Here is a 17,387-nt window from a genome sequence, read left to right as displayed (position 1 = left end):
GAGATATGTTGCTATGTATATACTTATGTAAATAGTCTGAGTAGTAATACAGTAAGACTGATTTCATGTTATTGCCAATGATTCATTCCATGTATTAAACACAATATGGTCTCGCGCTTCTGTGTATTAGATTAAATACTATATTATTAATGTGTCGTTATAAGAATTATACAAAATTAATAATCTAAACTCGATTCAAAAGTTCGTTCTCGAAAGTGACCCGAAATTTAAAATTAGGTATTATAGATTAGATTCAATGCTTTTGTACACAGTAACCGTAGAACAGTAGGTAGATTTTGAATAAAACATGAAACCAGAATATACATCAGGATGTATTTAATATTTATTGCTCTATCTTTAAAATATTTATTACTCAGATTCAACGTACCTATATTTAAGTACCAAAGAGAGTTATGTCCTGGTCGTTAAGTTTTTATTATAATTCTCCAAGTAGTTTACTCTTTGATTTATGCGTGCTATAATTTCCATAAATTGAATAGGTATCATTGCCTAAATTAAGCGTTATGAAACATCAATTTTCTGTGACACCTGATTAATGTCTAGGAAAGCGGGGGAGTTGAACAGCATTCACTGTACCGATTTATATGACATGCTATTTGGACATGGGCGGTTCACTTTTGTGCAGCTTTCTTTGGAAACGGAATCCGAATATTAAGTTACGATGTTGCGTGATTATCATGTTGAAGCAAGCTTTTTATATAGGTATACAGTACAGTATGGCACTATCAAACTCTTTGTCAAAGACATTCAAGACAATTTAACTAGACAGCTAAAGTCTAGAACGAAAGCCAGATTATAATGGAATCCATATATATGCTACCCAGAGCATTAAAAATATTTTTAGAGCAAAAATAAAATACTCCCATAGTATAATGAATTCATGTACATTTATCTCGATATTCTAGTTTCGTGCCCATATGAGGGTCCTCGGAATCCTAAGCAAATCATTTCACAGTGCTTTCGTTACGTGCATGATAAGAATATCAATCGACGACACAAGCGATAAAGTTCAAGATGCTAAATTCCAGTGTTCTTATTTTAGCTTCGTCGGCATTTTACGACTCTTCGCAATGAACATATAGTGATGCAGAATATTGGTAAACTGAGAGAGTTTAATATCAAGCAAGCTGATAGAATTTGAAATGAGCTTTTGATGTTTGTGAATAGGAGTAGGTAATAGAGAAATAGCGTTAGTATCTGCGCCTCTCAAGCCTGATATTGACACTCGAGTGGCAGTTTTGAGATAAGGCCTTCATTATATATTAGCCTTCAGACGCCGCTGGCATTTCTATAGCTGACAAATTACTTTGTACTGTCGGTACACGTTACTGATTCTCGACATGAAAATATTTATCATAAAGCTTGAATATAGGTAATGTCCATCATTCAACTGTAATACTTATGCAACTATAAATTGGTTCCTTTAAGTAACTTGACTCATTTCAGTATTAACATGTTCGGCATTAAATGTTTTAGACCTTAATTATATATTGCCTGATAACTTATTTCAGATCTCTGGAAGAGATAAAAGCCTAATAAATCCGACTTGCATAGGTATATTATTTTTAACTTTCGTTTATTTTATGTTTTCTTTATCATTGTATACAATCTTGGTATACTAATCACTAATGTATTAAAAGTTACGAGGTTAAAATTGTTTACAAAACGTTATCCCTGAATCTGTAGAACAAATTCTAAAAAAAGAAAGCGACCGTGTATTCGATCGAAATATTCTCCATTATAATGTCTATGTTTTAAAATGTTTAAGCCCATAAATAATTAGTATGTTTATCGTATATTTCATGATAGAGTAAACATTTGTAATGCAATCATACATGCCCTTTCTCAGCTCATCCATATGGAACGCGTCTGGTCTACGGAATTCATTGTCCATGCTCGACTACGGTCGGCTCTATTTATATACATATTCTAATCGACTGTTGTATGTGAAGACATGCTCTTTCTTATATGGTTATCGGATTACGAAAGTTAAATGGTAATAAATTGTCGGGGCGATGGAGCAATCAGTGATTCATATTTGATGTTCATTTGGTTAGTTTCAACTTTCATCCAGTGAAATGCAATAGTTCCGTATAAATTATGTTTCAAAAATATTTCAAAATACACCACATACCTATTCGAAATGTAGGCAACTGGGTATACGTTACATTTGTACAATTTTCTACGTAACAGTATCTCTAAATTGGTTCAATTAGCGTCACTGTGTTGCTTACATGGTCATTACGGTATTTGTTGCTTTATGTCAAGTTGTCTGTGGTCAATGACTAGCGAATACCGTTTGGGCACCACTCCTTTCTTGACCTTATTGTACTCAGTAATACTTACAATCATTTGAAATACGTATTCAGTCGCAGCTTAAACGTTATGACACTGATCTATGAATTTAATTGGGCAAGCCCGACAAATGGCCAATCGACGGCTGTTTCACAGTCATTTGCAAATAATAAACGGCTTGCTGGTGTTAGTATAACGCTAAATATAAATTGAGGGAGAGAGTCGGTAAGGAGGCGGGCTTATGGCGCCAACTCGCAAGTCAAGGACGACTGTGAACAGCGACGTTCAACATCAACATTGTACTATTATCAGTCTCGGATCTCCGCTATAAACAAGCTAATTGTAATACAAATTGCTGGGCATTCGTAATGCGTCTTTGTGCTGCCTATTAGAATTATCATCACATATCTAATAGTGCCATTTAGCGGCTTGACTACCTATGGAATATCGAATTCGCCACTCAGTGCGAATGATGATTGCGTATAGCATTTTGGCTGTTAATGTTGCTGACAAGGTAATTTTGGAAATATAACCAACAATGAATGGGTGTTAAATGCAGAACAATTGAATGTAAGTTGTCATTACGCAGGAGTGTTGTGGGTAATGTATTCAAATGTCGACCAGAGCGCACGACAATGAAATAAATCCGATAGGGGCCTTTGTATTCTAAGTTAGGCGACGCATGCATTAGCCTGTGTAATTGCATTGAGGCGACTGATGATGCGATGCTCTCTATTACGAGTGGTTTAATGCACTTTCATTTGTCCGAATACAGAGAAGATGCAAGCGATTGAATTCGCTTGAATACACTTTCAAATACATTTTCAAATCTAGTTAAAGAACATAATACATAAACCTTTCCTAAAAGGAAGTTATTTATAAGTTTGAATGAAGTAAAACCTTAAACCAATTTTAAAATCAACGACAACAATTCTAATGATTCTATTCATTCCATCAGTCGTACCGTTTGTCTCTTCAATACAATTCTACTAGTCAATATTCATAGTCATTTTTTTCTAAAATTAGTTCAATGAAATGCATCGAACTACAAAGTCATTCCAACATAAATCGTTAATAATACTCCGACTGTATTTTTCATTATGATGTTAACCGTCATATGAATGCCACAAGAGAACAATGCTATACATTGTTATACGTTTTAATTTTTCTACTGGACTACGTTTTATCGTAGTGTTTTTAATTGTTTGAAACTCCATTTCCTACACTGAACTTTTGACGTCACAAATTTTATTATTTGGGGCTCTACAAGTATTGTGATTACGTAATAAATGTTTTTATTGTGTTACAACACAGCTGTATAATTTGTCTACTAGTACTAGTTTACAAAATATGTAAAATGTAAAATGTAAATCATAATGATTTCAAACGCTTATCATACAATAGTTAGATTATAAGAGAGATAAAAGTAAATGTAATATTCTGTTCGAAAGCTTCTAAACAAGACCATGCTTTATTCAAAGTTGTATTATGACTACTAGACTCTAAATATAACGTCCACGTTGCTATTTGCTAAAACAGGTTTAAAACAGCACTGCAACAATATGGCAACAATGAAGTATTCTCTCAACGATGCGGTAATGGACCCCTAATGGCCTAACTTCACAGCTATGCTCGTGATAATACCGACCCATATGGTAATACCATTTATTTCCTTTATCTTTAATGGTTTAACTGTCAATTTGCTCGGGGCTCCAAATCGAATAGAGACAATGTTTAATAGGGCTTATAATAACGATTTTACAGTTAGATATCAATATAACCTGCAATACTTAGTCGGTAATGCTCAAAAACATTCGGACAATTCTATAGAAATAATAACGTAACAGTCATCTTCATAACATTACGTACAGCAGTGTCATTCAGCCACAAAAAATGAAATCATTTACAAATTACATACTTTGTTTTTAATGCCGTTCCTCGATTATTTCGAAAACGTCGAATCACTCTTGTAATTTATTTTGTAAAACATTAAATGTAGAATATAGATGTTTATTTTGTAAGTATATTTTTGTAATAAAGACAATTCAGAACAATATATATGCCTCAGGTTAGTGGGACATAATATTAAGGCGTTAATAGGGGCTAGCGACCTTGACGACGATTTACAAGGCGGGATCGGGGGACCGGCGCGAATCTACCGTAGTAAAAGTACGTATAAAAATTATTTAAAATGATATTTGGGTATGGAATCAAAATTTAAAACAACCATGCCCTGTGTTTCAATTTCATAAACACACTGTAAAAATACTACAATAATTGACGTTATATTGACTTAGCGTTTTGGATTAAAGTCCAAAAATCTACCTCAGTTCATGATTTTTTTCCAAAAAACCTGATTGTAAAATATACAAATTAAAACAACCATGCCCTTTATCATATTCGAAACTTTAATATTCATTTTTTTTAGATATGTACATTAAGAATCTAAGAAGAAAAACGGTTATAACTAGAGTTAATTTTCGGTATTAAAAGGTCATTCTACCCGATTCACGCCTTAATCTTACCAAATGGATCATGGCAACTTGTATTTTCCATTAGAATTGGTCATGGTACGCGTGTGACTGGAAACATAAATTCGTAAGGTTTTGATAAAGCGTGAAGCGTTTGTAAATACATCAAATTAATTAAATAGACGTGAAACAATTAAATTGATCATAGCTGTAGCCTGTAACTGCCTTAACAATATGTGTTTAAACCTTGAATAATCGCGGAAGTACTATTGGGTATCTATTAATATTATACCTGTAAAGCATATACACGTCTATCTTCAAACATTAAAGGAAGTGAGTGAATTACCTACATCTTTAGTGTTACTGTGGCGGTCTCATCAGCTCGCATTTGATGCGAGTGACCCTGACATGGCACACCACGGTCCGGGTGTCTATAAAAACCACTTTCTAAGCTAATTTGAACTTTATATTCACTAGGCACGATTGAAACTTGCTTTCTCGGACTTTTTCACATTTGAGTCGTATATTCTCTACTAAATGTTTCGTCTATCACCTTCTTGAGTATAGCCGCTCATAATACAGTGTTAACAAGAGCAATCGGTTAACAAGCAAGTTCTCAAGTTCTTCATTTCAGAAAACATTTCTGTAATGAAGAATTATTTCAAATGTTTTTAGTTATGACTTTTTGAGTTGCGATTGCTCCAGATTCCATCATGTCCATCTAAAGACATATGTCGGTAACCTGACGGCATTCAATATTTCATCCAAGGTTGTTACTTAGTACGTGTCGATTACGCTCATAAATTTTTTGCTCTAAGAAATACTATAGCGCGCAATTTGTTAAAGTACCTATACGAACGTGTATAAAAAGATTTTAAGATAATACTCATTAGTTACGAGCAAGGTTGATAAGTCTTTGTAAAAACAAAAAAAAAAATGCTACAAAGAAAGTTATCAGCTTCCTCATCATCACCTCATTCCGCGAACAAGGTTATTCAAATGGCCATGTTTTTGTTTGGACAGAATTATCTCCTTTGTTTTGTTTCCGCTGAATTTGTAATTTTTGGATTTAATGTTCTGTCTGTATCCATCCAAGTTAAAGATGGAATATAAATTTAGCGAATTGGTCATGCTGCAGGAGTGGGACTATTTATAATACGAGTATCTTCCATTTTCAGTGGTCGTCGCACGTTGAAATTATCCGGCGCCTTGCAAGCTTTCTTTTATTGTCGCTTCTATGTTTAACGGTTCGTTTTTCTTATGACTCATTTACCGTTTACGATGTTTAAAATATCGCGAATAGTACTTATGGATCAATTTATTGCTTTCTGTTTCATTTGTCAATATAACGGCAACGGTAATAATGTTAAATAAACGTTTTAATGTGAAGAAGTATGGTCATAATGCTGTTTTTATTATAATATGAAAGCCTACCTGGACATATTTGGTTCACGAAAATGAATAACTGGTATCATACGCTCCTATTTTATATATTTTGGTATGTGGAACACAAAAAGTTTTAATACTTTATCTCGGCCAACAAAGACTTCTAGTTAAAATTCCAAAGAGGATCAGATGACAATGTGGGCTCACAAAATACATGTATAAATAACGTAGGGACAAAAAATATCGGTATTATAGAATATTCGAAATACTTTATGCTCTTATAAGATTAGTTTAACTATTAACTTTTTATTACATGTCGTGTGATATGTGTCGAATTAAAGTACGACTGCAGGGCTTTATCTAATGTTTTATTTAAGAACCATAAAATAAATATCCATAAATTAGGGTTTAGTAAGAAAATTTGTTTTTATTATTATTCTAGCTTCCGCCCACGACTTTGTACGTGCATCCCCGTTTTTCCCCGTTCCCGCAAGAATTTCGGGAAATCCTTTCTTAGCGAATGCCTACGTCCTAACATCTACCTGCATGCCAAATTTCAGCCCGATACGTCCAGTGGTTTGGGCTGTGCGTTGATACTGATAGATCACTATATCAGTCACCTTTGAGTTTTATATATTTAGATTTTATAAATAAAAATCCGTGGCTCTATACATAGAGCTCTATTCAAGACTATAATTTAAATGAATCATCAGCATTCGCAATACCGATCCCGATATGGTTGTAAATTGGTAATGTCTATTCCCAGTAGTCCAACGCTGCTTGTATTAACATTTCTGGGAAATGTAAACAGTTCAAATATCCCGTCGGTGGTCTCTAGAGACTAAAAAGGATTGAGGCGAAAAGTAATCAGGCCTGTCTGTTAAACAACACCGCAGATAAACATTAATTAGATACCTTTGTCGTTCTCCCAGATTCAAATTAAATTCTATTGGTACAATTTAGATTGAGTTTGCGAACTGTTGTTTTGAGTTTTTTTTATTTCAAAACACTGACGCGTTTATAAAGTCCCGAATTTTTTCAGCGTGAATTTCAACGTTGAATGTTAGTTCGAACAACGAAATGAACACTTCAGTAATTTTGTTGTTATTTTTTCGTGAATGTGTTAAGAAATGGAAATTCCCATTTGCGAAGGCGAATAGTACCTATTTAAAGCTTTCTAATTTTACCCTTATGAATCATGTTTCTGCAACACACGGGACATGTATGGTGCCAAAAACAAATAAGTATGGACGGACGCGTTTCACCCTCTTTAATTAGCATAATGTGATTCTGATTTCTGACTCACATAATTAATAGTGTACCCCATGTTTAAATATATGCAAATCGGGTACCACTCTTGTAAGGTGTCGATTATATCTAAGTTATTAATTATAACTATAATTACTTATCACAGACTAGAACATATCATATTTAATTGAATTCCCTAAATATAATAAATCAGTTACTTAAATTATTTATATAGGTAATTCAGTGGATTATTTTTTTCATTGTAGTGTGTAAACGGTTGACAATAGGTAGAAGATGGAGGGAAAACGAGGGCCAAACTATAAATCAATATTCGAACTAGAGAACAACTCTTTAAAGTTTAAATAAACTACCTATATGTGCACATTATTATAATTTTAGTTTAGATTTTTAAATTGGAACGGCAAACCTGAATATAAGTGCTATACCTAGTATTGTTTATTCATGATGGAACTGCATTTTAGAATATTAATGTTGTATTAGTTATTCTAGTCCCAATTTCAATCATCCAATAACTGCCTACGTAACTTGTGAAATAAATTGTAAAGAATTTGGTATACGATTAACTATAAATATCGCAAATACGTTGAGGGAAACGTTCCCGTTATATCATAGTATCATTTTAGTTGTACACAAATTATGTAAACATTAATAACGACGCCATTTCAGTAGGTTGGAGACACAGTGCCCTTTTAAATGCCATTACAGTGTGTTGTCCGTGAAAACTTGAAGTTGGTATTTATCGTCGTGAAGGTAAACGCTGATTAAGCATTAAAAAGAATTATGTGCGACCGGAAATCGTAATTATTATGCACGATGTCAATAACATAATAAACTTCCTCGTTTATATATACAAGCGAATACTGCACTTGCAGTTTTTAATTAAGTGTTCAAATTGAATAGGGATTTATAAATTATATTTATCTATTTTTTGTTTTAACAAATTGGTTGAGTTAGAAGATCTTTATGTGTCAGAAAGTCATAATTGAATTAATTTAAATAAAATGCTTATCTGTTAAAGATATTTTATGATATACTTACCTATTATGTACATTAAACATATTTTACACATCCGCTTTATACCTACTTACAATATAATATAACTGAGTAATATTGGTTGATTAATTTAGAATCTAGCATGATATGCAATCTAGTAAAATATTATAAAACTAGTTTTTAACTGTCTTTTATACGAGCGTTGGTTAGAGATATCTGTGTCAATTACCGGTACCACGAAATTATTTCTTTCGAAGAAAAAATGTATTCTATCGCAAACGTGAAAAAATATAGTGGTAGATGCCAGCGACCTCTATCCGGCACTCACGGCCAAATTAGCTTGATATCTCACGGGCAATCTATTGTTCGTTGAAAATTGCAAAAAGTGTCTGCAAAGTTTTAAAAGATTGCTTCAATTAAAAATTATGCTTACGTATTTAAATTTATTATGCATTCTAGGAATACATTGTGTGAAATTTTCAGTCGTAGAATTCAACAAAGTTTAATGTTGATTGAAATTGAGGTCGGAAAGTGTATATATTCCAGACTTCCATTTGAAAAATGAATCCGCTCTCAAGATAAGAAAATGGATTCCCCGAAATAGCACGAATTGCTAAATTAAAATGCATAAACACGGTTAGGAACGACATTATTCCATTTTCTACTATTAGTGTGATGCAACAAATGAGAACGGAGTAACATTAAGGAAAATAAAATGTGCTGGCAAACGGCCATTGTTTGATTTTTTTAAGTCTGACATTTCGATATGCTCTGTCTAGTGTGTCCGGTCAAATAATCCATTGTTGAATTTTATTATGTTTTGACTGAATAATCCTATTAAAGGGATAAATATATTATAATACATATTATACTTACTTCATTATTGTTTGTTTGCCTCATCTATCCTGGTCAGTGCATCCTTGACACGGAGGCTCGGACATCTATTTGCGTGATGCGTCATACGATATGCCAGCAATTATAATTGCCTACCTCAATTATATTTTGCATTCAACAATTGAGGACACTTGAATAGTTCGTCATTATAATTTTAAAGATTTTGAAGCTGCGTTGCTATTGCATAGCCTGATCGCGCAAGCTTAAAATTTTGCAATCTTATGCACACATGCCAAGTAATATTGATAGTTTCTCCATTTTAAGGAACCAGCTCTGTGCCTTTTTAATGTTTAAACAATAAGATATATGAGAATTATTACATTCACTTGTTTAAAGTAGAAATGACAAAAGTGAACTAATACATAATGTCCGCCCACTGCATCTGCCCAGTGGAATGCAAGCGACGTACCCTGCAGCGTTTATCTTATTGCCGTGATTATAACGCAGTAATTACATCTGTTTCCTTTTTAAATGCCATTTAAATAAACATCCTCCAACTGTTATTGGTTGATTTTCATTACAACATGTGTTCGTTTGATGGCCTAATGTCGAACAAGGAGAATTGTATTGTCTATAAATTCCTTATTATATTCGTATGAAATACAATAAATATTGTTATACAATAAAATTTGCATTTTATGGTGCGCCCTTGAATTTTTTATCTCCCTTGACCGCCACCTTCATCTGACATTGATAGCCAGTCAGCCAATTAGGCTTAACGCCAACGCAAAGGGAAGACTAACCAGCTTAACAACTGTCAATGGTGTGATTTGCTAGGCGCCGTTAGATTGTTAATCTAACTTTATATCTTACCCGCTTGTAAGGACATTATACCGAGTGCTTTGAACTGTGTAAATAGAAGGAAACATTGTATACAAAATAATGTTGTTTATCGATTACCTATTTGCAACACGTCTCGCATTCTTGCTAAACATTTATATACAAATAATATTTAGATTGAATCTGGTGCTGATACAATTTAATATTGAATCGATAACGAATTATGTTTTAACTTTTAACGTTATGCAGTTCGCTGCATTGTTTCGTTTGTTGACATAATCTTGAATCATGATCGCTGCTATCGAATAATTCTATTATCATATATACCTGTTTGGAGGAAATGATTCATCCAATAGCCAATACTGGGCTTCCAAGTTTGATTTAACTAATAAAAACAATCGAGGGGCCGCATAGTCGTTCCGATGTATCATGAGTGAGTCAGGCTTGCGTCACTAAGTTTCCTAACTCGTCTTGACAGAAGTTCACTGTCTGCTTTACACTGTACTAAGTACGATACGATTATTGACCTTAAGTATAAATTAGTTACGCTAATAAAAATAATACATAACATCAAGTGCATATTCAATATCAACATTGAACAGTGATTTAGATCTATCTGAGTCTCTTTTTAAAGCGTGGTCAAAAATAGTATGATAAATAAGTTTGTGTTACATTTTCCTTACTCCGTGGATGAGGGTCAGGTTTCCTTATAGGGCTAGTTGCTTACTTGTCCTCCCACGTCCCGTTCTCTAAAGGGACTGCTACATTTAGTATCTATCCATATATAAATGTTTATACGGTTCTCGGAGAAGTTTTATTGGTTTCATTCGCGTAACATGGTATGCATATGAGCAGCATTCAGATATGTGATACGATTTGGAATTTTTGATACAATGAAAGTAAGAATTTAAAGCAAAATAATGATACATAACATGATGATATAAACGAGCTAAAGCTTTTGGCTTACGTAGTAAATAAAAGCTGAGCTATATAATATATTATCGCGCTATTAGACATGAGTACTGGCTGGGAGACTGCAGCTTTAGTGTGCTAATGATTATTTAATTAACCTGTGTTGTGTTGGGTTCCAGGGCCACCGCCAAGGTTGGGGCTGAAGGCAGCAAGTCCCGGGGTGGACGAGGACTGCAACAGCAACCCGAGCCTGGCTGGCAGCCAGCATTCCACGCACGATGACCTCGACGCACACTGCGACAACTCGGGATATCTGTGGTTTCTCGACTATAAGTAAGTAATCACAATTGTTTCCTAGTTCGATCAAGCAATAGGTATTGTGTTTCCAATGTATAGAACACTAAACTGACGTTATGTAGGTATCTGCCAAATGCGAGAGAGATAAATATTATAACAGGTTTTCCCTTTCTTTTCCCAAACCTTTTAAAATAATCGTTGTTATACAATAACTTTATTATTGCCTTCATAAACGATGATAATGATAAAAGCAAAAATCGATGCGATGTGAATAGGTATGTAAGTGAAAGTAGTTACAGTCAGTTCCGTGACTGTCTTTATTATGAATTTATTTTAGGTCCTGCTTCATAATATAGGTAATTCATGCCCAAATTATGATATAATTGTCAAGTCCAATAAAACTACTTGAAACTAATCGTACAATAAAATGCGTTATTGATTATTCAGTGACTCAATGACAAGGTTGAATTAAACATTAATTCTGAATAATATTATCTTAGAAATCGTTCTTTCTAGCGCAATAGAATAATAATTCTAGTTAAACGTAATTTTCACCTTAATCGATGATTTATCTTTCTTCTTCGTCTTTAACGACTATGACTATGTATATAAATAATTACTTGTGACGTTTATAAAAAATATCTAACGTTAATTTCTCTCTTTCCAGTCCGATATTTCGGGATGGTTCGTGCCACCACACCTCAGTCCTGTCCTCGGTGTCCGCCTCGTACAAAGGGATAGGCGACCTCACGTCTCGTTTCGAATTCACGTCAAGATACAACGATATAGCGAGAGATCTCGACGCCAACCTCGCTGAAGCCGACATAGAAAGCTTTAAAACTGAAGACATCCATGCGCTCCTGATGACCGCTAACTTGCCGCACGATGATAGAGTTAACGATGTGAGTCAAGTTGCATGGATATCAAACACAATACAACATTACAGCTGAAAATTTATTGATAAATTCCACTGATTTGATTCCATTTGATTCCACTGGTTTTCATAATCGTGTCATATAGTAGTTATTATTTTAACCTTTCTCATTTTCTACATGGATCTAGTAGGTTCATGTCATAATTATATTTAAAGTACATGAAACCATATGAGTTTAATAAGCAGTTTCATTATTGAGAATGTTCAATCGTATTACCCTTAACCGCATCTGAGATTCATTGCATTCTTATTCACAAAAAGGTACTGAAGAAAAAAGATTATAGAGGTATTTGTGGTTAAAATGGATACAATGTCCGTGCATTTTTTATTATTTTTGTTTTCGATTGGATGATCGTTCGCTGTACTTGTGATTCTCTCGGAGTTTTACTTCGCCAATTTATTTCAATTACTACCAAGTACTTAAGTATTCTTAAGTCGTTTAACGGCCCTCGGTTAATTAAATTATAAATTTAAATATAACGATCTTACCCGTCATTTGCCTGTTATAGGAATCAATTGTAGATTAATAATTAGCTACTTATATGGTATGTTTGTTACTATGAATAGAAAAACCGTCGTTGTTAAATGTGTAAGGTATATACGTTTCTACTTTTTATTTAGCTGTCTATTGATGCATTTTTTAGAAACTACTTCCCTATTAAATGTAACTGTTATAAAAAAGTTCTAATCAGAATAAGTAAATATTAAATAAGAATTTTTAAACAAAAAGCCATTTTAATTCAAAACGTCTATCGTTTGAATATATGATACACACATTTGATCTGTAATAACATGAAATGAGCACAGATTTTGGCGTATAAAACCCTCTCTTAATATCAATTATCATTTCTATCCTAATATACAGATATTATACAAAAGCCACACACAGTCAGCAAAAGCAACGGTAGCTAAACTATTAGTTACTACAGGCACGTGTTAGATTAGCGCACACGTAAAAGGCTAGGTGGGGAATTATGCATGCCATAGAGGCAAGGTGCACCATGTTTTCACAATTTCACTTCGCTTCTAATACACATAACACTCCTTACGTAATCAAATGTGTTTGTATACGTGAGGATTATTTACTGTGGTATAGGCACGTTTGAATATTGAATTACTTGACGATTGATTTAGTTATAAAATAATGTTAAAAATTAAGTAATGTGTGTTATGTAAATCTAGTGTTACGATTACGTTTTAATATAATTGTTGTCTATTTTTTTTGTCCTATTACAAAGACTGGTGTATTGTAGGAACTGTTATATATTATTATTGTATTAAGATTGTATTTTAAACAATTAATATCAATATGTAGTGAATATGTAACGTAGGTACCTACTTTTTTTTTTTTTTTTTTTGTCTTTATTTAAGGAGCTTAGTCGGAAGTCGATTATGTCGCTCCGTATGTCCTCAAAAACACGTAATTAGCTCTGATTTAAACACACATTACCTAGCTTATATAGCTGTCTTGCATTGTCCGACATCGGGAATGCTAGACAGCTATTACAAAATCCAACCTTAGTTAAATAGTCATCTGGTAGGGCTCTTTTCCGTTCAGTTTGGTTCCGGACACACTCCATCAAAACATGATAAACATCCTCAACCACTCCACACTGTGCACAATTCATTGTATTCGATTTACGCATAAGATATTTAAACTGATTCAATGGAATGTGCCCGGAGCGAAGACGTAAAGCAATCACAATTTCGGGTCTTTTAAAATCACATTTACAGATCCAAGGACATCTTAAAGGTTCCGACTGCATGGTTCTATACCAGATACCCTTCTCTCTAGATCTACGATCAAAGTAATCTTTCCACAAATTCTGAAAACGTAGGTACCTACTTAATTGTTCTTTGAGTATTATTCACAAGTCAGTATAAAATTACATCGTTATTCCTAACTTCCTGATGTTGCACATTACTCCATATTCTCTGGTCTAATGGAAAATGCAATTGGAGAAAAGTTATGACGAAAATTGCGGAAAATGCGACTTGTGACATAGCCTGTAACCAAGGTGGCGTAACTCTTGCTTGAACGGTGATGAAATTAGGGCTGTGTTGATACATGCTAAACATTATATAGATAAAATATAGACAACGACTTGTTAGAGCCTTTTTTGTGTAGGTATATATAGGTACTGGGTACTATAATAAGTAACATTTGTTCTGTGAATTATAAAATTATGAAATATGTATGATTGAAATATCTAGCAGTAATATTTTTTTTAATACAGTGAAAATTATAACGCAGCAAATAACCTGATAAAAACAAAATTATTTTTATAACGTAGCTTAGGAAGTAGTAAATGTCACTCATAAGAAATATGAGTACCTATTTAAATAGAGAGGTACTTATATAATATTAGGAAAAATAATCTTCATTAACATGAAGTAGTTCTACATATATACAAATATTCGTTCTTAAGACTAAGAAGTATTAAATTAGTCAGAAAGTCAAATAAAAAATACCTTTGAGCCTTGTGATTTTACAGGAAATGTAGTGGGAATTAACCGGGAAATATGTAAAGATTAAAATAGGTACCTTTAAACTATCAAGTCAGGAAAACAAATATAACATTGATTGAATAATGTTTGGGAAATAGAAATTAACAATTTACAATTCAAATTTTACTGTTAGTAATTAACTGCCCGTAAAATAATATGCAAAACGAGATAAATTTAAAACCTTGTGGAACTTGTATTTCTGACAACTTTTGATTATTTAGGGCAAGTTGGATGAACATTGATATCAACAAAAATAAAATTGTAAATTCATATAAATTCGACCAAGTCACAGCATGATCATTATGAAACATACTATATAAGGATAGTTTGTTAAATCACAAGAAGGTAAAACATGATTTACATAATGTAATTTATAATCCGAGTATATTGTGTTCATTAAGTTATGAAAATATGTATAAGCATGAACAATTTTCGTCGAAGTCAATTAGTGCCTTGCGTTACCTTGGAATAGCGGAGAAATTAACATTTTAATTAATTACGGTACAATAAAACCAATAAGAATTATTTGTAATTGGTATAAATCTTAAAATATTAAATAATAACAATTGTGACCTTATCCGTCATCTGTTAGCACACAATCACATCACGATAGTGATACAGGGCTAAATGATTGCATGCTTGCAATATTTAATTATTTACGCAAAATATTTTAAATTGATTGGTGTTGGTGTCTCAAAATTTTAATGTATTCTTCTACATTCTAGAACATCTAATCGTTTGTCTCTAGCTGGCTGTAAACACGAAAAGCATAAACTATATTCCGTTTAACAACTTCCTAAATGTTTTCTGTTAATTTCAGTCCCATTTTAATCCCTTGGTGTACCCGGTCTCATGTTCTGGTGTATTGCAGAGTAACCCCCACGGCGAGATGTTTGCCAGCATCTCTAGCTCTATGATGGAAAAGTTTCGATTCGACAGTTCCATGAGTAACAACAGTAGTTTTCAGGTTCGCCTCACCACTTCAATGTTTTATGTTTCTCCTGCATTTTACTTTCATCAGCACATTTCACTCATGTATACTATTTCCAAGTTTAACGCGATTTTGATTAAAGCGCCATCTAGTAGTCGTACGATAAACCATTTTAATAGCAGACAAGTTCAAAAGATATTGTATAGATGGCAGCATACTGCATAGCATAGATTTCTTTACACTAGTTGAATTTATTGAAATACTAGCAGTCCGCCCCGGCTTCGCCCGTGGTACATATGAAAAATAGATGTTGACCGATTCTCAGACTTACCCGATATGCACAGAAAATTTCATGAGAATCGGTCCACCCGTTTCGGAGGAGTATGCAGACTAACATTGTGACACGAGAATTTTATATATAAGATACATACTTATAGACCGGGAGATACTGACACAAAATTTCGAGTCATTTGTAACAGGATGGCGGTTCTACAGGGGTCTTAGTACGCAATGACAAAAAGAAAAATGATGGTATGAACGCTGGTACCGGTGGGTAAGTCGCGTGGGCGTTAGTCGAACTCGTCGGAAAAAATAGCGAAAGTCAAACGATTTGTAACACAAAAATTTTAGAATTTACCGATAGCCCATAAAAAAGTAGTAGGCGGTAGTGTCATGCCATACTTTTCCGGTATGACTTACAGCCCGCCATACCGACGCGAATGTGTTGATTTAAAAAAAACAATTATTCAACCATTTGTACCAAGCTAACTTTTGCACAGGTAACCATCGTCGTGCAGCCATTTACGAAAATCGCCATGCCATACTTATCGGACGATTCCAAATGGTCGCCATACCGCCGAAAATCTGCAAATTTTTTTTATTTCGCCTATCTTTTTGTACCAGTATTGCATTTGGCTTTTTGGAGAGTATTTGATAAAATGTGACCATTATTATATTTGCCATACTTCTAGTAGGGGGAAAAAGTGCTGTCATACTTGAAAAATAAATTTATTATTAATTTATATAAGTGAAGATTTCCAACACCTAGATCTTTGAAATTTTGTATTTATATTCGTTGATACTCAAACTTACAGGAAAAATAAGTGCCATACTGTTACAAATCGTTAGACTTTCGCTATTTTCCGACGAGTTCGACTAACGCCCACGCGACTAAGCCGCCAGTACCAGCGTTCACACCATCATTTTTCTTTTTGTCATTGCGTACTAAGAACCCTGTAGAACCGCCATCCTGTTACAAATGACTCGAAATTTTGTGTCAGTATCTCCCGGTCTATTACTTTAAATTTCATGAAACTTTAGTGCTTTATCTAATTATTTAAAATGATACTTTGCATCGCATTATTTTATTATAATACGATAATTTTATATTTTTTTATATTAGGTACTTATTGGCAATTAATAAGCTTTTTAATATTATTAGGTTTAATAGTTTATGTAATTTAAAAAAAAAGTTTAAAGTTTAAAATTTAAATTTAAAAGTGCTTAAAATTAAATTTGTAGTTAAATTTAGTTTATAACCAAAAATTAGTTTGTCTAAAATATTTATTACCTAAACAAGTATACATAGATACTTATAATAATTTGACTGTAATTGTTGCAGCCTTCTTTATTAGTTAAATATTGAATAGACGTCTTATGAATCGCATACAATTATGTCACTACGAAGCAACTATTC

The 17,387-nt window shown here is 33.3% G+C and overlaps 1 protein-coding gene across 8 annotated transcripts in view; it reads left to right on the top strand.

The window, feature by feature from the left end:
• Positions 1 to 17,387, top strand: part of LOC149908476 (uncharacterized) — a 75,270-nt gene that overhangs the window by 36,377 nt on the left and 21,506 nt on the right. For 7 of the 8 annotated variants that reach the window (XM_090101950.1, XM_090101957.1, XM_090101953.1 and 4 more), the window contains 3 exons: positions 11,201 to 11,354; positions 11,986 to 12,220; positions 15,632 to 15,727. In XM_090101950.1, the coding sequence (XP_089958076.1) occupies positions 11,201 to 11,354; positions 11,986 to 12,220; positions 15,632 to 15,727 (485 nt within the window). The remainder of the gene's footprint in view (positions 1 to 11,200; positions 11,355 to 11,985; positions 12,221 to 15,631; positions 15,728 to 17,387) is intronic. The other variant, XM_090101955.1, reaches the window with a different exon arrangement.

The sequence above is a fragment of the Colias eurytheme genome, chromosome 5 (assembly GCF_061535395.1).
Source record: "Colias eurytheme isolate Ceu_HAF_F1 chromosome 5, ilColEury1 Martin Lab GWU primary, whole genome shotgun sequence".
Taxonomy (NCBI): Eukaryota; Metazoa; Arthropoda; class Insecta; order Lepidoptera; family Pieridae; genus Colias; species Colias eurytheme.
The sequence above is the reverse complement of the archived record's forward strand: the minus strand, read 5'-3'. Positions and strand labels throughout refer to the sequence as shown.